General features: G+C 43.0%; 1 protein-coding gene across 10 annotated transcripts in view; it reads right to left on the reverse strand.

Moving 5' to 3' along the window:
- LOC140713961 (A disintegrin and metalloproteinase with thrombospondin motifs 3-like) overlaps positions 1-22,813 on the reverse strand; it is a 420,377-nt gene that overhangs the window by 177,225 nt on the left and 220,339 nt on the right. For all 10 annotated transcript variants that reach the window (XR_012095817.1, XM_073024651.1, XM_073024664.1 and 7 more), the window contains exon 5: positions 2,837-3,036. Coding sequence is in view for 9 of the 10 variants with exons in the window: in XM_073024651.1 (XP_072880752.1) it covers positions 2,837-3,036 (200 nt within the window). In the remaining variant the exon portion in view is untranslated. The remainder of the gene's footprint in view (positions 1-2,836; positions 3,037-22,813) is intronic.

A 22,813-nucleotide genomic window follows, 5' to 3' on the forward strand; every position in this document is an offset into this window, starting at 1 on the left:
TTGCTTCCTTGTATGCCCTCTGCTTTGCTTTTACTTTGGCTTTGACTTCTCCTGTGCCACGGTTGCATCCTTATTCCATTCGAAAATTTCTTTTTCTTTGGAATATATCTGTCTTGCACCTTCCTCACTTCTCGCATAAACTCCAGCCACTGCTGCTCTGCCATCCTTCCCGCTGGTGTCCTTTTCCAGTCAACCTTGGCCAGTTCCTCTCTTATGCCATTGTAATTTCCTTTGCTCCACTGAAATACCAACACATTGGATTTCAGCTTCTCTTTCTCAAATTTCACAGTGAACTCAATCATGTTGTGATCATTGCCTCCTAAGGGTTCCTTCACTTCCATCTCTCTAATTATCTCTGGTTCATTACACAATACCCAATCCAGTACAGCCGATCCCCTAGTGGGCTCAACAACAAGCTGTTCGAAAAAGCCATCTCGTAGACATTCTACAAATTCTCTCTCTTGAGATCCAGTGCCAACCTGATTTTCCCAATCCACTCGCATGTTAAAATCCCCTACAATTATCATAACACTGCCCTTCTGGCAAGCCTTTTCTATTTCCTGTTGTAATTTGTAGTCCACATCACTGCAGCTGTTTGGAGGTTTCTCTGTCTTCTGTTGCTGCGTGCTTCTACCACTTTCCATACTTTTTTGGATCTTATTCTTCTCTATAACAGGAAAACAACTCTCTCTCACTGGATTTTTGCTCCACCTGTGACATGACCCTGCTTCAATTTCTTAACCTGCTCCTTCTGCCCCCAATCCTAGGTTGGAATTTTAAACTCCACAGACTCCCTATTTGGAACATAGTGCAGCACAGGCCCTTCGGCCCACAATGTTGTGCCAATCCAACTAAAATAATAAGCAAATGGCTAACTAATCTTTTCTGACTACACAATGACCATATCCCTCCAGTTTCCTCGCCTATGTAAGCGTCGTTTATAAGTCCCTGATGTTTCTGCCTCTATCACCACCCCAGGCACCCACCACTCCATGTTTAAAAAAACACAAACACACTTGCTCCTCACATCTCCTTTGAAATTACCCCCTCTTCCCTTCAATGCATGCCCTCTGGTATTAGACATTTCAAACCTGGGAAACAGATACTCCCTGTCCACTCTATTGATGCCTCTCATAGTCCTATAAACCTCCATAATTATTGACTCTCCTATTACTATCACTCTGCCTGACCCTACCCTTCCCTGTTGAGCCTCAGAGTCAGCCAGCCGGAAATGCTCATCAGCTGAGACAGAATCAATGAAGAGAGAAACAGGGCAACACACAGAAAATGCTGGAGGAACTCAGCAGACCGGCCGGCATCTACAGAAAAGAGTACACTGTCGACGTTTCAGGGCAAAACCAATCCTGATGAAGGGTCACGGCCCAAAACATCAACTGTTTACTTTTTTCCCATAGATGCTGCCTGGCCTTCTTGAGTACTTCCAGCATTTTGTGTGTGTTGCTTGGATTTCTAGCATCTACTGATTTTCTCTTGTTTGTGAAGAGAGAAATGGAAGTCATGTTGCAAGACTTGACTGATAAGTTTTTTTAATATACCAGCTTCCCAAAGTCAGCATTTTTTTAAAACTGCGTAACTCTTGCACCCTGCTACAAGATCTCTACCTGAAGAAATCATTTCCCTCTTTCACTGGATTGTTCCAGAGGGCCGTTGCATTGGTTTTCCCATCCAATCTCTGTTCTTTTCAGCCCTGTGCTACTTAGCTACAGTCCCTGCTACAACTCCTTGCCACAGTCTCCAACACCACACCTTCCACACAGTCCCAAGTCTCATTAAACCTCATCTCATGGATCTAGCACAGCTGTGACTCATCTCCCATGCTTCCCCCCCCCCCCCCCCTAGGGAAACAGGAGTCTAAACCTAGACAGCACAGTTTTAAGGTTAGATGAAATAAGATTAAAAAAGATATGAGGTGTAAGTTTTTTACACAGAGGGTGAAGGACATGCCAGAGGAGATGTTAGAGGCACATGCAATTACAATGTTTAAATGGCTTTGGTCAGGTATTTGATATGGGCCTAATGCGATTAGCTATCTCAGTTGGCATGGGATAAAGGACCTACTCCTGTGCTTTTCAGCTTTATCTCAATGTGCTGAGATGTGAAATTTTGTCTGTTATGTCCTCAAACACCTTTGAATATTTTAAAGTTACATGCACATCGATGAAAGCTCTTGTACTTGGAGCAGGCAAGGTTTAGAGAAGATTTAATTATGTAGGATTTCAATGGGATGAATCAGGAAAAAAATACTTACTCTAAGTTTGGAGTCAATCACAAAGGTTTAACATTTTCATCATTTGATGTTAAAAGAAATCTTTTTACTTTATTACTGAACCATGAAATGGTTTGCTATGTGGAGTTAAGTCAAAGATAATTATATCTATTAAGGGAAAGATCGATAAGTATTTGAAGCAATAGAATTTGAGGGAGAACATGGAGCTGTGGGAGTGTTTCTGTGCCAGTCCAGGAAAAAGCTTAAGAACAGACAGATGGGTAGTCTTTCTCTGTTGTAAATGATGACTCTTTTGGAAAGGATTGCATTCATTGAGCTAACTAACAGCAAATCCAAGTTTGTGGAGATATATTTATAATATCATGGATGACTGACAAACTATATAAGTGGTGGGGCAAAACACAATTAATTGTAAAAAAAAATACATGTCCAATCTTAAAAGATCATAAAATATTTTGATTAGAAGTCAAGTACTATATAACATACTAGTCATGCAATTTGGTACAGCACAGCATGAGTCCATAAGTTTGGACTTCTTACCTCAGTTGAGAGGTTTTGAAAATATTTCAGCATAGTACAGATACCTACTATATTCATTAGGGTCAGCAGGTAGTTCTGAACGTGTTCTTTTCCGTGGAACCGCACCACGGAGTCGTCCACTCCCAGAAGCACTTCAATGTTGTAATCATTTTCTTTTGCATGTCTCCGTTGCCTCAAATTTTCATCCAGTCGCTTGCCAATCTTGTGATACATATGATCCAGATTACCAAGCCCATCAAACTTCGATTCTGTCAACAAACATGATCAGTGTTTAGCACAAACTGAAACTGAGTGAGTTCTTATACCATGTAACCATTTAATCAAATGTTTGCAGCTTTTTAAAAAATATTTTATTGAAATAATTTATAACATAATATATAATGCTATGAAACCTAGCAGAGAAAGATTCAATTTGGTCAGCAAACAACTAGGTGAAGGTTTTTTCAGCTACGATTCCATTCTACATTAGCATGATGCAGCGTGCCAAAATGTCTTCATAAACCCATGATAGTCACTGCCTGTAAGATCAAGAATGGTAATTGACTGTCAGAAGCCTTTCTAAGTTGCCACCACAGTGAAAATCTTAAAGCTCCCAGCTGAATAACATTTATGCTGAGGAATACCCCTGTCAGATGGCATGTAATGCTGGGCAGTAAAAGCTTTTCAGCACATCGTGAAAATGAGATTTTTAATATAAAGTGTCCCTTGCTAGATTAAATGCACTGCATAAATCTATGGGGAGTGTACTTCCTTATCACCATGTAGCAATAGTTACAAATGGTAATCTTGTTTACAGAGTTTTCATGGAATGTTCCAGGGGTATTCTGTTCATCAAAATGCAAACTGTTAAAGTTGCCTACATCCAAGAACCATGCAGTTCTATTAAACGTGGTGCAAATTCTGAGTCCTTGGAGTGTAATCTGGAAATTTCCTTGACAGATCTAGACAGACACATGAATAGGCAGGGGATTGAGGGACATGGATCATGTACAAGCAGATAAGGTTCAGTTCAACATAAATATTGTGGGTCAAAGGGCCTGTTCCTGTGCTATCTTGAACAAGAGAAAACGTGCAGATTCTAGAAATCTGAGCAACACACACAAAACCTGGAGGAACTCAGCAGGCCAGGCAGCATCTATAAGAAAAAGTACAGTCGACGTTTTGGGCCGAAACCCTTCTCCAGTCCTGCCAAAGGGTTTCAGCCCAAAATGTTGACTACACGTTTTCCATAGATGCTGCCTGGCCTGCTGAGTTCCTCCTGCATTTTGTGTGTGTTGCTCTGTGCTATCTTGCCCTATGTTCCAGGTAACCTTCTGATATAGGAGCTACAATGGCACTAGAGAACAAGCTCATCTGTTCTCATAATCTCTCCATTTAATGTCTCTTTCTTTCCTTTTCAAGGTGGATGGGGCTCTGTCAGTGCCCTTGACCTACAGCTGCACTCAAACTGCTTTTGTTTGTGGTGATGGGACCTGCTCAAAGGGCTCACTGACCAGCCATTTTTTCATTATACCAAGGGTGTGGCCTAGAAGACACAGCTTCCCTTTGGAGTTCTGAGGCTTTGTCGCCCTGTGAACAAGCCGATTCCTAACCATTGTCGCTGATGGAAGCATTGCAGGACAAAAGAGAATATCGGGATCAGCAGATCAGCTGTCATATGTCTTGGTTCATGTTTTTTGTTGCCTCTGTCTCTCTCATTTGTGGCCAATTCTCGAGTTGGAGAACTTGGGGAAAAAAGCAGTGCAGCAGATTTTAACACCGGAATCAGTAAGTTGTTTTGTTTATGTCCCCTATCACTGAGTGTCACCTCCCTGAGAGAGAGAGCACCAGTGGCATGTTGAATTGTCGGCTGAACAATTAGTTTTTGTTGTACTGCAGATTATGGTCTTTGCTACTGTTTGTTTGGTGGGTGGAGGGTGCTGATGCTTTTTGCTGTAATAATTGGGGGAGGGACGAGGGTTGATGCTGAGGGGGTCTTTGGGGTTCTAACATTTTTACTGTCTTTGGGGAACTCTTCTGTTTCATAGACATTTGTAAGGAGTAAGAATTTCAGGTTGTATATTGTATACCGTCTGATATTAAATGGAACCACTGAAATATTCTGTCTCCACTTTTACATATTTCTCCCAAACATCTGGGCACGTTTTATTGCCAACTTTTTGTTTTACACCTAAAAACACCTCACAATATGTTTGCTGGTGATTCATCTGAACGGCAAACACATTTTACTCTTCATGTTGCTTTTCTGGGATTAGTCGATCCCTCGATCTTTAGTCTCAGCACTCATTGATTTTAATTCAATAATGCTTGTGGCTATCTGATTGAGCTTTGCTCTCCTTTGAAGCAGTGTAATATTCCACATGAAGCATCTTGGCACAACATAGTTTTACTACAAAAAGTTTAAAAAAACACAGCCGCCACCTTTGTTTTCTCTCCATTTACTAAGAGATTGTCATTAAAAACTGATCCTGTTCATGTGTATTAATTTGTGTAGATATTCAGTGTCAGAACTCAGCACCTTCAAATTTCCTATACTTCTGTTCACCAAATACTGTACCCCAGTTTACTGGTATGAACATTCTACTCTCTGATCTGCCTGATTTTACTGGATTCCAATTCCATAATCATTTACATAACACAATGCACATTTACTGCTGTGTTCTTGCTGCATACAACTTGTTTTCCATAAGACATAGGAAGGGAATTGGGCCATTTGGCCCATTGAGTCTGCTCCACCATTCCATCATGGCTGATTTATTATCTCTTTCAACCCATATTTTCCTGCCTTCTTCCCATAACCTTTGACACACTACTTAATCAACAGCCTATTACTTTCACTTTAAATATTTCCAAATGACTTGGCCTTCACAGTTGTCTGTAGCAATTAATTCCAAAGATTCACCACCCTCTGGCTAAAGAAACTTCTTCTCATCATTGCTCTAAAGGGATGGCCTTCTATTTTGAAGTTGTGCCCTCTGGTCCTAGACTCCCCAACTATAGAAAACATCCTCTCCATGTCCACTCTATCTAGGCCATTAAATTTTCAATAGGTTTCAATGCCATTCCCCCTTCATTCTTCTAAACTCCAGCGAGTACAGACCCAGAGCCATCAAACACTCCTCAGATGTTAACCCTTTCATTCCCAAGAACATTTTTGTGAACTTACTCTGGGCCCTCTCCATTGTCAGCACATCTGACAAGGGACCCACAACTGTTCAAAACACTCCATGTGTGGTCTGACCAATGCCACACACAGCCTTAGCATTACATCCTTGCTTTTATATTCTAGTCTTCTAATTTGCCTTCCTTCACGCCACCTCAGGTCAACCTGTAAGTTAACCTTTAGGGAATCCTGCACATGGATTCCCCCGTCTCTTGGCACCTATGATATCCTAATTTGATCCCCATTTAGAAAAGTCTAAGCCTTATTCCTTCCACCAAAGTGTATGACCACATATTTCCCTACTCTATATTCTATCTACCACTTCTTTGACCATACTCTAAGTGTTTCTGCAGTCTCCCTGCTTTCTGACACTGCCTGTCCCACTATTTATCTTTGTGTCATCCACAAACTTGGCCACAAAACCAACAATTCTGTCATCCAAATCATTGACATTAACATGAAAAGAGCGGCTTCTGAAGAACACCACTAGTAACAAGCAGCCAACCACTCTTTGCCTCCTGCCAATCAGCCAATCTTCTATCCATGCGAGTACCTTTCTTATAATACCATGGGTTCTAATGTTCTTCAGCAGCCTCATGCGCAGGATCTTGTCAAACACCTCCTGAATATCCAAGTTAAAACACATCTAGCGACTCTCCTCTTTCTATATTGCCTGTTATTTCCACAAAGAAATGGAACAGATTTGTCAGACAAGGTTTCCTCCTTTAGGAAACCGTGCTGACTTTGGCCTCAAGTACCCTGACACCTCATCCTGAAAACAATGCACTCCAACATCTTCCCAACCACTGAAGTCATGCCATCTGGCCTATAATTTCCTCCACTCTTAACGAGTGCAGTGACATTCGCAATCATCTCTGCTAGTGTCCCCTTCCAATCAAGTTTGGCCAGCTCTCCCTTCATGCCTCTATAGTCCACCGTAGTATGGAAACATCTGACCTTACCTTCTCCCTCTCTTTTTTTTTAAACTTTTTTTTATTGTTTTCAAATAGTTACAGAATAAATGTGTATGAAAAAAAAATGTGTTACCCAGCCCCCCTCCCCTTAACCCCTCCCCCCCAACATCCCTATTAAAAAAATAAGAAAGAAAAAAAAAAGGAATGCCTGGATATTGGAAGATCCCCACATGCTCCATGGAGTATGTAATAACTTTAGTATATAAGTCTTTAGTTTTTTTATTATATTACTCCAATCTATAATAATACCTAATCCTTCAACTTTTGTGGTATCATGGGAAATCTTTATAAAAATCTCCATGTTGCTATGTGTGTCCCCACCAATCATCCAGGCAAAAAGATAGAAGAAAATTAAAATATAAAGAAAAAAACAAAATACCCCCCTACTAATGTTGTGGGAAAAAAAACCACAACATTACCCCCCTCTGCTGTATGGGTCATGGCAACCGCCATGATTACACACGTGAATCCCGCAGTAACCGATCCAAAGCTCCCCAGCCCCCCCGCAACCTAAAAAAGTATATGTATAAGAAGAGAAAAAAAAATACTACTCATTTAGTATTTCTAAAATTTTGCTTTTCTCTTCTATAATATCCATAAATGTCCATCACTTCGGTTTGTTGGGTCTATCTTCATCTTTAATCCATTACGTTTGGAAGCCTCTATGTGTAATTAGCGAATAGATGGAAGTTCTTGTACAAACTCCTCCGCTTTTCGATAATCTGAAAAAAAATTTCCCTCCTCCAAAAAAATTATCAGTGTTGCTGGATGACGCATTGTAAATTTATAACTCTTTCCCCATAAGGCTTTTTTCGCTGGGTTAAATTCCTTCTTTCTCTTCAACAGGTTGTAACTTATATCAGGATAAAAAAGAACTGGTTTCCCTGCTATCATCAGTGGCCCGTTTCTATTTTTGGCATTTTGGGCAGCGGCCTTCAGGTTCTTTTCTTTGTCTTGGTATCGTAAGCATTTTATCAAAATTGATTGTGGGTTTTGATCAGCTCGAGGTCTTGACCTTAAGGATCTATGAGCCCTTTCGATCTCAATTGGAGTTTCTCTTTCCATTTCCAATTTTTCAGGGATCCATTTTTGAAAAAAATTTATTGGATCTTCTCCTTCTATATCTTCTTTAAGTCCAACAATTTTAATATTATTTCGTCTACTGAAATTTTCAAGCTTATCAATTTTTTCCATAAATTGTTTTCTTTCTGATGTCCAAGCAGTATTTTCCTTTTCCATTTTGTCCATTCTTTCAACCATGTCCTCCGTTGTAGTTTCCAAGTCTGTAATTCTTTTTTCCATTTTTTCCTGTCTCTTTGTCATTTTATCAAGCATAATCTCCATATTGGTCATTTTTTTTTCGAGTATTTTTTGATTATTTTTAATTACTTTTAATGTGTCTAATTTACGCATTATTTGCCTCAAAGTCTTTTCTATATTTCTAGAAGGACTCTTAGTTCCCTCTTCATCTGATCTTTCCGGGAGATCTGACTCTTCCTCCGATTCGCTATCACTTTCAGTTGCAGTGGTAGCTGGGCTTTATAGTTTTTGTTGCTCCCGTTTGCGCATGGTCCATCCTTCGCGTTTGCGCAGTTCACGATGGCCTTTTCCTTTAGGAACGGCCAATGTTGCCGCAGTCTCCTGTTCCGTATCGCCGGTGGTATAATGTACCTGAGACCGCGGTTCCTCGGTAGACATGGGTCTTGTTCTCGTTCCAACTTGCGTAGTCTTCCCGGTATTAGTTTTCTTCATCTTCCTTCCTTGAGGCATAGCTTGACACAGTCCGGAGTAGTTTATAAGTAACTTTTAGAAAGTATTGACTAACTTTTCTTCATTTAGACATTAATTTATTAACTTTTTACGGGAGAGCTGGGTTCCAGCGTCTCGATCCTACGTCATCACGTGACGTCCCCACCTTCTCCCTCTCTAATTGCAGGGTGAATTCTACCACTGCCTCCTCAAAGTTGCTTTACATTAAGCTCCCTAATCATATCTGGTTCATTACTCAACACGCAATTCAGAATTGTCTTTTCCCTTGTGCGCTCAACCACAAGTCGCCCTAGAAAGCCATCTTATTGACATTCTGCAAATTCTTTCTCTTGGAATCCAGCACCAATTTCATTTTTCCAATCTACCTGTGTATTGAATCCCCATGATTATTGTAATATTTCCCTTTTTACAAGCCTTTTTAATCTCCCATTGTAATTTGTACCCCGCAGCTTGTTGACTACTCGGAGGCCGGTGTATAATTCCATAAGGACTTTTTCCCCTTGCAATTTCACAAGGATTCTACAACTTCTAATCCTCTTTCTAAGGAATTGATTTTATTTTTTTACCAACAGAGCCACCCCAGCCCCTCTACCTACATGAATGCGCTTTCGATAGATTGCATATGCTTGGATGCTAAACTCCAGACAATGATCTCACAATGATTTCAGTGATGCCTACAATGTCACATGTGCCAATTTCTAACTGTGCTACAAGATCCTCTAGCAAACACGAGGAAATCTGCAGATGCTGGAAATTCAAACAACACACACAAAATGCTGGTGGAACACAGCAGGCCAGGCAGCATCTATAAGGAGAAGCACTGTCGATGTTTCAGGCCGAGACCCTTTGTCATGACTAACTGAAAGCAAAGATAGTAAGAGATTTGAAAGTAGAGGGGGGAGGGGGAAATGAGAAATGATAGGAGAAGACCGGAGGGGGTGGGATGAAGCCAAGAGCTGGACAGGTGATTGGCGAAAGTGATACAGAGGAGCAGGGAAAGGATCATGGGACAGGAGGCCTCGGGAGAAAGAAAGGGGGAGGGGAGCACCAGAGGGAGATGGAGAACAGGTAAACAACTAAATATGTCAGGGATGGGGTAAGAAGGGGAGGAGGGGCATTAACGGAAATTAGAGAAGTCAATGTTCATGCCATCAGGTTGGAGGCTACCCAGCTGGTATATAAGGTGTTGTTCCTCCAACCTGAGTGTGGCTTCATCTTGACAGTAGAGGAGGCCATGGATAGACATATCAGAATGGGAATGGGACGTGGAATTAAAATGTGTGGCCACTGGGAGATCCTGCTTTCTCTGGCAGACCGAGTGTAGGTGTTCAGTGAAACGGTCTCCCAGTCTGCGTTGGGTCTCACCAATATATAAAAGGCCACACCGGGAGCACCGGACGCAGTATACCACACCAGTCGACTCACCGGTGAAGTGTCGCCTCACCTGGAAGGACTGTCTGGGGCCCTGAATGGTGGTGAGGGAGGAAGTGTAAGGGCAGGTGTAGCATTTGTTCCACTTGCAAGGATAAGTGCCAGGAGGGAGATCAGCCTGTACATTAACTTTTAGCAAAACCTGCCCAAGTCTCCAAGTCCCTTTGCACCTCAGTGTTTTGAATTTTCTCTCCATTTAGGAAATTGTCAACCCTTTCATTTATTCTACTAAAGTGCATGACCATACACTTCTCAACACAGCATTCCACCTGTCATTCTCTGCCATTCTCCTAATCTGTCCAAGTCCTTCTGTAGCCTCTCTATTGCCTCAAAACTAACTTGCCCTCCACCTATCTACATATCGTTTGCAAACTTTGCAACAAAGCGAGAGGGCATACAGAAGCAACTAGTGGAGTGGTGTTGCAGCAACAACCTGGCACTCAACATCATTAAGACGAAAGTGTTGATTGTAGACTTCCGGAACGGTAAATCGAAGGAACACATACCAATCATCATAGAGGGATCAGAAGTGGAGAGAGTGGGCAGATTTAAGTTCCTGAATGTCAGGATCTGAGGATCTAACCTGGTCCCAACATATCAATGTAGTTATAAAGAACGCAAGACAGCGGCTATACTTCATTAGGACTTTGAAGAGATTTGGCACGTCAACAAATACACTCAAAGACTTCTATAGATGCACCATGGAGAACATTCTGACAGGCTGCATTACTGTCTGAATGTGGTGTGGTGGGGGGGGGGGGGCAACTGCACAGGACCAAAAGAAGCTGCAGAGGCTGTAAATTTAGTCAGCGCTTCTTGTGTACTAGCCTACAAAGTACCCAGGATACCTTCAATGAGCGATGTCTCAGAAACGCAGCGTCCATTATTAAGGACCTCCAGCACCCTGGACATGCCCTTTTCTCACTGTCACCATCAGGTAGGAGGTACAGAAGCCTGAAGGCACACACTCAGTGATTCAGGAACAGCTTCTTCCCCTCTGCCATCCAATTCCTAAATGGACATTGAACCCTTGAACACTACCTCACTTTTAAAATGAATATATTATTTGCTTTTTTCACGATTTTTAATCTATTCAATATATGTATACTGTAATTGATTAACTATTATTATTTTCTTCTATATTCTGTATTGCATTGAGCTGCTGCTGCTAAGTTAACAAATTTCAGGTCACATGCCGGTGATAATAAACCTGATTCTGATTCTGAATTCCATCATCTAAATCACTGACATTTAACGTAACAGGAATCATTCCCAGCACGGGCCCCTGTGGAACATCACTAGTCACTGACAGCCAACTAGAAAAGGCTCCCTTTATTCGCATTCATTGTCTCCTGCCAATCAGCCACTGCTTTATCCATGCTAAAATCTTTCCTGTAATACCATGGGCTCATAGTTTGTTAGCAGCCTCATGTGTGGCACCTTGTCAAAAGGATTCTGAAAATCCAAGTACACAACATCAACTGATTCTCCTTTGTCCATCCTCCTTTTTTATTTCTTCATAGAATTCTAACAGATTTGTCAGGCAAGATTTGCCCATGCTGACTATGGCTTATTTTATCATGTACCTCCAAATACCCTGAGACCTTACCCTTATTAATTGATTCCAACATGTTCCCAACCATTGGGGTCAGACTAACTGGCTTATAGCTTCACACATAAAATTCTGGAGGAACTCAGCAGGCCAGACAGCAACTATATTTGACGTTTCAGGCCAAGACCCTTCATCACATTAAGTCCCAATGAAGGGCCTTGTCCCAAAATATCCACTATACTCTTTTCCATAGATGCTGCCTAGCCTGCTGAGTTCCTCCAGCATTTAGTGTGTGTTGCTTGAATTTCCAGCATCTGCAGATTTTCTCTAGCCTATTGTTTCCTTTCTTCTGCCTCTCTCCCTTCTTGGAGTGGAGTGACATTTGCAATTTGCTAGTTAGTCATCCAGAACCATTCCAGAATCTAGTGATTCTTCAAAGATCATTACTAATGCCCCATGAGCTCTTCAGTCACCTCTTTCAGAACCATGGGGTGTAGACAATCTGGTCCAGGTGACTTATCTACCTTCAGACCTTTCAGTTTCCCAAGAACCTTCTCTCTAGTTATGGTAACATGACACACTTCATGACTCCTGACACCTGGAATTCCCACCATACTACTAGCGTCTTCCAGAGTAAAGACAAATGCAAAATACTTATTCAGTTTATCCACTATAGCAATGTTCCCCATTACTACTGCTCCAGTATCGTTTTCCAGTGGTCCGATATCCACTCCCACCTCACTTTTATACTTTATCTATGTAACCCCCAGGGTCGCCTCAGGCTCGCTCAGCTCGTTCTCGTCTAGGGGGAGCAGCCTTCGGCCCCGCCAAACTGGGTAATCAGCTGGTGTGGATGCTGTGTGATGTCCCCACCTCAACAAAGAACAGACAGGACACCATATGCGATTAAATTACAATTTATAAAGATTACTATAACTAAGTGATTAATAATGATACAGTATATATGAAGGAAAATAAAATAAAGAAAAGGCGCCAAACTTATCTAAGTCCAAACCACTTAGTGCACAACCGTTGGAGCTCAATTACTGAAGTCTTCTGGCCACCATTCGATTCCCTCCGAACTCCTCGACTCGCAGCTCAGGACCACCCGAAGTGGTCAACCATGTATCTTCGTCTCCTCTCCTTGGGGAACCTCCTGGCCTCGGACCCCCGCTTGGGGTCCGTTCCTCGCCCAGCTTACAGCATCGTGTCCTCTCTCTCTCACCCCCCTCGCGCCTATCTTCCCAAAAGCCCGCCAACAATAGCTTACAGACTCAGAAGAAAGAACATTAATCCCAATTGGTTTACAAAGGAATACAATTCTCGTTATCAGTAAATTTTAACCCAAACAAGCTTCCAGCACTCTCTCGCAACAAAGAAGCATTCCTACTTTTAACAAAACAAAGCAGCCATTTTGATTAACATACGCAGTAACAAAGAAAAATAAGAAACCCCCCCTTTACATCTATCTGAAGAAACTTTTGGTATCCTGTTTAATATTATTGGCTATTTTACTTTTGTATTCCATCTTTACCTTCTTAATGACTTTATTAGTTGCCATCTGTTGGTTTTTAAAAGCTTCCCAAACCTCTAACTTCCTACTATTTTTTGCTCTATTATATGCCTCTCTTTGGCTTTTACATTGGCATGAAGTTTGTGAAACCAAATAAAACACAATAGACTCATAGAAAATGTTTGAAAAAGTGGAGATGAAAACAGGTAACACACACAAAGTGCTGGTGGAACACAGCAGGCCAGGCAGCATCTATAAGGAGAAGCACTGTCGACGTTTCGGGCCGAGACCCTTATAAAAATAGGTGTTCTGTGAGATACAAAGGTTTCTATCCCACCAAAGCTATGTTTACAATGTGTACTGATTCCTGAACAACAGTAATTTCTACACCAGTCTGCTGTTTATTGATTACAACTCCGCATTTACAAATCATCCCCTCATCGCTGATCAATAAGCTCCAAAACCTAAGCTTCTGTATCTCCCTTTGCAATTCAATTCTTGTCTGACCACCATCTGTTGAGAGAATGGATTGGTAACAGCATCTCATCGCTGACAAGCAACACCTGAAGGATGTGTGCTCTATTCTCTCTACACTCATGACTGTGAGCTCAAGGTGGTGACAAAGAGGCATCTATGAGTCAAATAGGCTGGTCAATTGGTGTCAAAGCAGCAATCTTGCTATCAATGTCAGCAAGAGCAAGGATATGACTGCCATGATGAGGCCAAACTCAGGTTGGAGGAGCAACACCTCATATACCGTCTGGGTAGTCTCCAGCCCCTTGGCATGAACATCGAATTCTCCAACTTTTGGTAATTCCTTCTCTCTCCCTTCCCCCATCCCACTTTCACTCTGCCTCCTCTTCTAGCTGCCTATCACCTCTCTCATGATTCTGCCTTCTTCTACTACCCATTGTGCTTTCCCCTTAGATTCCTTCTTCACCTCTCCTGCCTATCCCCTCCCCCACCCCTTGATCTTTCCTCTGATTTGTTTTTCACCTGGCACCTTCCACCCTCCCCTCCCACCTTCTTTACAGGGCCCCTGCCCCTCCTTCTTCAGTCCTGACGAAGGGTCTCAGCCCGAAACGTTGACTGCTCATTTCAACAGATGCTGCCCGACCTGCTGAGTTCATCCAGCTTGTTTGTACATGTTGATATGACTGTGGACTTCACAAGCGGTAGGCTGGGAGAACACATGCAATCCTCACTGAGGGATCAATGGTGGAGGGTGAGCGTTTCAAGCTCCAGGGCATCAACATCTCAGACGATCTGTCCTAGGTCCACTATATTAACAAGAACATGACGAGGCATGCCAGTGGCTATACTTCATTAGGAGTTTGGGATGTCACAAAAACTATAACAACTTACTACAGTACAACACATTCAGACTGTTTGCATCACTAACACGAGAAAGTCTGTAGGTGCTGGAAATGCAAGTGACACACACAAAATGCGGGAGGAACTCAGCAGGCCAGGCAGCATCTGTGGAAAAGCCGATGTTTCGGGCTAAGACCCTTCAGCAGGTCCTGATGAACAGTCTTGGCCCAAAACTGTTTACTCTGTTCAAGACCTTCTGCAGATTCCCTGCTTTCTCAAAACTGACTACACCTCCACTTCTCTTTATATCCACAAACATAGTCACAAATTCATCAATTCCATCATCCAGATCATTAACAAAAGTAACAGACCCACCATCAATTACTGGGGAACACAGAGCCCCTCTCTATTTTAACTTATTGTCTTCTACCACTAGTCATTGTCAGCCAAACGTAAAGCCCCCCTCTATTTTAACTCTTTGTCTTCTGCCACTAGTCACTGGCAGCCAAATAGAGTCCCCCTTTCTTCCCACTCTTTGACTTCTGCCAGCTGGCCACTCTATAGAAGAAAGGGAAGGAGAGGTGAAAGGCAAATGAGAAGAGGTAAGAGGCTAGAGTGGTGAATAGGAGGAGAGGGAAGAGGGAGGGAAAAATTTTCTTTACCAGAAGGAAAAATCAATATTCATGCCATCAAGTTAGAGGCTGCCCAGACAGAATATAAGGTGTTGTTCCTTGAACCTGTGGGTAGCCTCATCATGGCACAAGAGGAGGCCATGAACTGACATGTTGGAATGGGAATGGGAACCGAAATTAAAATGTTTGGCCACCTGGAAGATCTGGAGGTGCTCAACGAAGTGGTCCTCCAATTATTTCCTGTAATAACGTGGGGTCTTATCTGTGTCAAAGACAGTAAACAACAATCCAAGTAAACAATTTTCCTTTGTTTATCCTACCCATTGCTTACTTAAAGAATTCCTACAGATTTGTCAGGCAAGATCTCTCCTAAAGGAAACCATAGTGACTTCAGCCTATTTTATCATGTGATTCCAAATACCTCTAAACTTCATCCTTAATAATGGACTCTAAAACCTTACCAATTACTAAAGTCAAGCAGAGCAGTCTCAAAACTTCCTAGATAGATAGATAGATAGATAGATAGATAGATACTTTATTCATCCCCATGGGGAAATTCAACTTTTTTCCAATGTCCCATACACTTGTTGTAGCAAAACTAATTACATACAATACTTAACTCAGTAAAAAATATGATATGCATCTAAATCACTATCTCAAAAAGCATTAATAATAGCTTTTAAAAAGTTCTTAAGTCCTGGCGGTAGAATTGTAAAGCCTAATGGCATTGGGGAGTATTGACCTCTTCATCTTGTCTGAGGAGCACTGCATTGATAGTAATCTGTCGCTGAAACTGCTTCTCTGTCTCTGGATGGTGCTATGTAGAGGATGTTCAGAGTTATCCATAATTGACCGTAGCCTACTCAGCGCCCTTCGCTCAGCTACCGATGTTAAACTCTCCAGTACTTTGCCCACGACAGAGCCCGCCTTCCTTACCAGCTTATTAAGACGTGAGGCGTCCCTCTTCTTAATGCTTCCTCCCCAACACGCCACCACAAAGAAGAGGGCGCTCTCCACAACTGACCTATAGAACATCTTCAGCATCTCACTACAGGATAAGCTATAAAGACAGAATAGACAAGCTGGTACTGTTGTCCTTGGAGTGAGAGAAGGTAGTGTCGTAAAGAAAGCTTTTGGCACATTGGCCTTCATAAATCAAAGTACTGAGTACAGGAGATGGAGTGTTATGTTGAAATTGTGTAAGACATTGATGAGGCCTGATTTGGAGTATGGTGTGCGATTCTGGTCACTAACCTACAGGAAATAAGGTTGAAAGAGTACAGTGACAATCTACAAGGATGTCTGGAGGACCTGAGTTACCGGTATATGGAAAGTTTGAATTGGTTAGGACTTTATTGCTTGGAAGGTAGAAGATTGAGAGGAGATTGTTTTTAGATATATACAGAATAGGATACAGATAGGATAAATGCAAGCAGGCTTTTTCCTCTGAGGTTAGTTGGGACTACAACCAAAGGTGATGGATTAAGGGTGAAAGGTGAAAAGTTTAAATAGAACATGAGGGAAAACTTCTTCACTCAGAGGATGTTGAGAACATGCTGCCAGTATGAGTGGGGCATGCAAGTTTAACTTCAACATTTAAAAGAAGTTTGGATAGGTACAAGGATGGGAGTGGTATGGAGGGCTGTGGTCCGGGTGCAGGTCGATGGGAGTAGGCAATTTAAATAGTTTCAGCATGGACTAGGTGGGCCAAAAGGCCTGTTTCTGAGCTGTAGCTTCCTATGATTCTATAAGGGGTAATATTATCGAGGTTTATAAAGTCATGAAGGGCATAGATAGGGCAGATAGACAATCTTTTTCTCAGGTTAGTAGAATATAAAGTGGTTAAAAGGATTAAAAGTGTGAAGGAAAATATTTAATGATCTGAGCAGCAAGTTTTCTCTAGGCATGACGAGTAAGTGCTTTTATGACGTTCAAAATACATTTAGAGAGGTAAATGGATAGGACAGCAAATTATAAACACAAGTGATTCTGCAGATGCTGATAATCCAGAGCAAACACACAAAATGCAGGAGGAACTCAACAGATCAGACGGTACTTATGGAGGTGAATAAACTGTTAATGTTGACTGTTATTTTGCTCTATAGCTGCTGTCAGATTTACTGAGTTTCTCCAGTATTGTGTGTGTTGCAATGGATAGGACATATTTAGGAGATGGGCTAAGTGCAGGCAAATGCAAATTAGTACAGACAGACACCTTGGTTCACTTTGACAAGTCAGATTGGAGGGTGGGCTTCTGTGTTGTAAAACTATCCATATCTTTGAATCTATTAGTCAAGGATTTCAGGCGCATGTTCACACTCCAGTGTAATTGCAACTGCCTTCACCACCACTTCTGACAGCCTCTGCGGTGGGGCAGGGATGGTGATGAGTTCAGAGATGGAATCTGGTGATGACAGGTGGAAAAGGATAAGGAAAGTTAGCCAGATAGAGCTAGGTAGAGGGAGGAAGGTCAAAGGTTTAAGATCCAGATTCCAGTGTCAGTAATCTCTTGTATCCCATTGGTTCCAGACTCTCATCCCTTGAAGAAAGATTCTAACTATCATCTAATAGTTGGACTTCGGTGTTCAAGCCCATCATTCCCTAAAAATGGCAATATAGGGAGATTGGGTTGTTAAGAAGGCACGTGGCATGCTGGCCTTCAAAGTTCATGGCATAGGATATAAAAGATGGGACTTTATATTGCAGCTTTACAAACTACTGGTTAGACTACACTTGAAGTATGCATTTCTAGTTGCCACCCAATTGGAAGGATGCAATTGCACTGGAGAGAATGCAAAAGAGGTTTACCAGGGTGTTATCAGGAGGACTTTAGTTATGGGAGAGATTGAACAGGCATATTTTCCCTGGAGTGTAGGAGGCTGAGGGGTGACTGAATAGAGGTTTATAAGATTATAAAAGACATAGATAAGATAGATAATTAGAATCATTTTCCCATTATAGAGGTATCATAAACAAGAGTACATAATTTGAGGTGAGAAGAAGGAATTTTAAAGGGGTCCTAAGGTTAAACAGAGTGTGGTTGATATCAGGAACTTGCTGTTAGAGAAGGTGAAGGGGTCAGATACAATTATAATTACACATTACTTAAGGGGGTAAGGAAGAGAAGGATGCAGTTGATCCTGGATCTCTCAGTCTAGGTTTAAGGGCCCTTCAAGCAATCTCAGAAGGACTAGTGTAGTTGGCCATAAAGATTGGCATGAGGTAGTGAGCAGTAGGACTCTGTTGTTCAACTTTATGACTCTATGCCATTTCATTTCAGCACTGAACCATTTGCAAGATAGGATATGCATCCCAAGCAGGAAGAATTCAATGAATCATGTCCACCATTCTAACTCTCCCAACTTCCGCACTCAACAGATTGTCCTTTGTAGTTTCTGCCACCGTGAACAAGATTCCGCTGCTTTTCATGCCCTCCCTTCTCTCCCCTTTCAGCATTCCAAAGAGAGCAGTCCCTTCACAAATCGCTGTTCCAATCTTCCATGTCCACCAACTACTTACCTTATTGTGGCACTTTCTTGTACAACTGTGAGGCACATATGTCCTTTTACCTCATCCCTTCCCACCATCCAGGGACCCTAGCAATCCTAGGTGAAGCAACAATTCACTTGCAGTTCTTCCAATCTCATGCACTGTTCAGAATGTGTTCTCTTCTACACTGGAGAAAACAAATTAAGACATATGACCATTGTGCTGAGCCCAGCATTCAGTCCATGGGGGGGGGGGGGGACCCTGAGTACTGCCTTCCTCTTCAACTGTCCATCCATCTCCCGCTTTGAGTGCTTGTGCTCTCCTGTGTTGTTACAATGACTTGAATATAAGCTCAAGGAATGCCACATGTGTTCCAGCCTTCATAGCTCAATATCAATTCATCACTATCAGATTTTTGAAATTTGCATTGGAAATGGATAGTTCAGTGATGTATGTAGAACACAGAACAGTATAATGCATGAGAAGCCCTTCAGCTCATGATTTTATGTCAAACTAATTAACCTAATCCTTCTTCCCCACATATTGAGCATATCCCTCTCTTCTCAGGTGCATTTCAAGCCCTCATAACTCTGTGTAAAGAAGCTGTCCTACACTTACTGGATGCCTATCTATGCCTTGCATAATTTTAGAAACTTCTGTCAAATATCCCCTCAATCTCTGCCTCTGTAGAGAAAACAGCTCCAGGTAATCCAGCCTCCTCTCACAGGACACGTCTTCTAAACTAGGCAACATCCTGGTAAACCTCTTCTGAACCCTCTCCAAAACCTCCATATCATTCTCATGATGACATAACCAAATCTGACCGCAAAGCTCTATATGTGGCCTACCCAATGTTTGGTAAAGCTGTAACACAACTTCCTGACCCCTGAACTCAGTGCCTCAGCAAATAACGGTCAGCATGCCATATACCTTCTTTGCCACCATAGTCACTTGTAGTGAGTGTTGGCTTGTACCCAGAGATCATCAATGCTGTTAATAGTGCTGTCATTAACTGCGTCCTGTCCCTTTACATTTGATCACCCAAAGTGCAACCCCCCACACATGCCCACATTAAACTTCATACTACCACATCTCCACTCATACCTACAATGGGTTGAGATATTGCTTTGTCCTTGAGCAACCTCCTGTGCAATCCAGAGTGCCACCAACCTTTATGCTGTCTACAGACCTGACAGACATTGCTGTCTGAGTCACTTATACATCTGAGACACAACAGAACACACCCACAGCAATCTAGCTCACTTATTTTAGAGATGTAAGCCTCCGTTAGTCTCGATTATAATACCGGATATACCTGTTCCAACTAACTTAGTAAGAGAACTTCCAATTTTTTTCAATCCCGATCCATGATAACCCGCGCACATCCTCCTGTATACTTTAAATCATCTCTAGATTACTTGTAATACCTAATACAATTTAAATGCTGTGTAAAATAGTTGTTATACTGCATTGTTTATGGAATAATTACAAGAAAAAAAGTCTAAATGCTCGAACAATGAGTGCTGGAAGAGCACTTCCGGGCCTTCGCTATCGCAGTTGGTTGAATTCGCGCATGCGGAGTTCGCGGATAAGGAGGGCCGACTGTAATTGGACAATTTGGGCTTGTTGGGCCGGGAGTGCCTATTTCTGTGCTCTATCTCACTATTAAAATAAATACAATTATCCCTGTGGAAGACTACTATTTCCGGACTGCCATCCAGAAGAAATCACATCAACCCAATATCCTCTGCTTTCTATGGACAAGCCAGTTTTTGATCCAATCAGCTAAGTCACCATCTGCATCCGAACTGCAGCACGAAGGGCCAGAGGGGGAAGCTCATGCTGCAGTGCAAAATAAATCAATAAATAAAACTATCCAAGTAAATGTTTCTCAAGGGAATTTCAGTTGATCTGCCTCTGCACAATGTTTGATCTGCTGGGCATTTTTTGTTTACTTATGCAGGCTTTGTGATTTCTGGCAACAACTACGGACCTTTATAGCTTTAAAGTTTCCTTTTGTCTACTTTCTCCAAATGCATCCATTACTCTGTCAAACAAACTGTACCATAGGATCTTTTTGGCAACTTCAGGTTCACCCCATTAGAAAGACACTTCCTCACTTATCCATCCTTTCCCCACCCTCTCTACAATCTAAAACTGACTTGATTTATCTCTTTCCCAATTCTGATGAAGTATATGACCTTAATCATTAATATTTTTTTCTCCCTGAAGATGTTATCTAACTTATCAAATGTTTTGAGCATTTTCTATTTATATTTGTGAAGAATTTTGGTTTCCATCTTAAGGTCCACATTATCACTTATGAACAGACTGGTCAACTACTCAAGAAGACCCAGTCGCTCACCAGATCAGCTGGTCTGCCACACCGAGCTGAATAGATTCTATTCATCTAATTAACCACAATTACATTGTTTCCTGAGAACAACTTATATTTGACGCGTTGATTGTTTAACTGGGATGGTATAAACAGAGATGAAACTAATTGGGCTCTACACTCCAGAACAGGGGTTCCCGACATGGTGTTGGGGATGGTCAGGCACTCAGTATCACAGGGTTCCCAATGTGGTGGGGGCACTCATTATCACAGGATTCCCAAAGTGGTGGGGGCACTCAGAATCACAGGATTCCCAAAGTGGTGGGGGCACTCAGTATCACAGGGTTCCCAAAGTGGAGGGGGCACTCAGTATCACAGGGTTCCCAAAGTGGAGGGGGCACTCAGTATCACAGGATTCCCAAGGTGGAGGGGGCACTCGGTATCACAGGATTCCCAAAGTGGTGGGGGCACTCAGTATCACAGGGTTCCCAAAGTGGAGGGGGCACTCAGTATCACAGGGTTCCCAAGGTGGTGGGGGCACTCGGTATCACAGGATTCCCAAAGTGGTGGGGGCACTCAGTATCACAGGGTTCCCAAGGTGGAGGGGGCACTCGGTATCACAGGGTTCCCAAGGTGGTGGGGGCACTCAGTATCACAGGATTCCCAAAGTGGAGGGGGCACTCAGTATCACAGGATTCCCAATGTGGAGGGGGCACTCGGTATCACAGGGTTCCCAAGGTGGTGGGGGCACTCGGTATCACAGGATTCCCAAAGTGGTGGGGGCACTCGGTATCACAGGGTTCCCAAAGTGGAGGGGGCACTCGGTATCACAGGGCTCCCAATGTGGTGGGGGCACTCAGTATCACAGGATTCCCAAAGTGGAGGGGGCACTCAGTATCACAGGGTTCCCAAAGTGGTGGGGGCACTCGGTATCACAGGATTCCCAAAGTGGTGGGGGCACTCAGTATCACAGGATTCCCAAAGTGGTGGGGGCACTCGGTATCACAGGGCTCCCAATGTGGTGGGGGCACTCAGTATCACAGGATTCCCAAAGTGGAGGGGGCACTCAGTATCACAGGATTCCCAAAGTGGAGGGGGCACTCGGTATCACAGGGTTCCCAAAGTGGTGGGGGCACTCGGTATCACAGGATTCCCAAAGTGGAGGGGGCACTCAGTATCACAGGATTCCCAAAGTGGAGGGGGCACTGAGTATCACAGGGTTCCCAAAGTGGTGGGGGCACTCAGTATCACAGGATTCCCAAAGTGGTGGGGGCACTCGGTATCACAGGGTTCCCAAAGTGGTGGGGGCACTCAGTATCACAGGATTCCCAAAGTGGTGGGGGCACTCAGTATCACAGGATTCCCAAAGTGGTGGGGGCACTCGGTATCACAGGGTTCCCAAAGTGGTGGGGGCACTCGGTATCACAGGATTCCCAAGGTGGAGGGGGCACTCAGTATCACAGGGTTCCCAAAGTGGTGGGGGCACTCGGTATCACAGGATTCCCAAAGTGGTGGGGGCACTCAGTATCACAGGATTCCCAAAGTGGTGGGGGCACTCAGTATCACAGGATTCCCAAAGTGGTGGGGACACTCGGTATCACAGGATTCCCAAGGTGGTGGGGGCACTCAGTATCACAGGATTCCCAAGGTGGAGGGGGCACTCGGTATCACAGGATTCCCAAGGTGGAGGGGGCACTCATTATCACAGGATTCCCAAAGTGGAGGGAGCACTCGATATCACAGGGTTCCCAAAGTGGTGGGGGCACTCGGTATCACAGGGTTCCCAAAGTGGTGGGGGCACTCATTATCACAGGATTCCCAAAGTGGAGGGGGCACTCGATATCACAGGGTT

Source organism: Hemitrygon akajei, chromosome 2 (assembly GCF_048418815.1).
Source record: "Hemitrygon akajei chromosome 2, sHemAka1.3, whole genome shotgun sequence".
Taxonomy (NCBI): Eukaryota; Metazoa; Chordata; class Chondrichthyes; order Myliobatiformes; family Dasyatidae; genus Hemitrygon; species Hemitrygon akajei.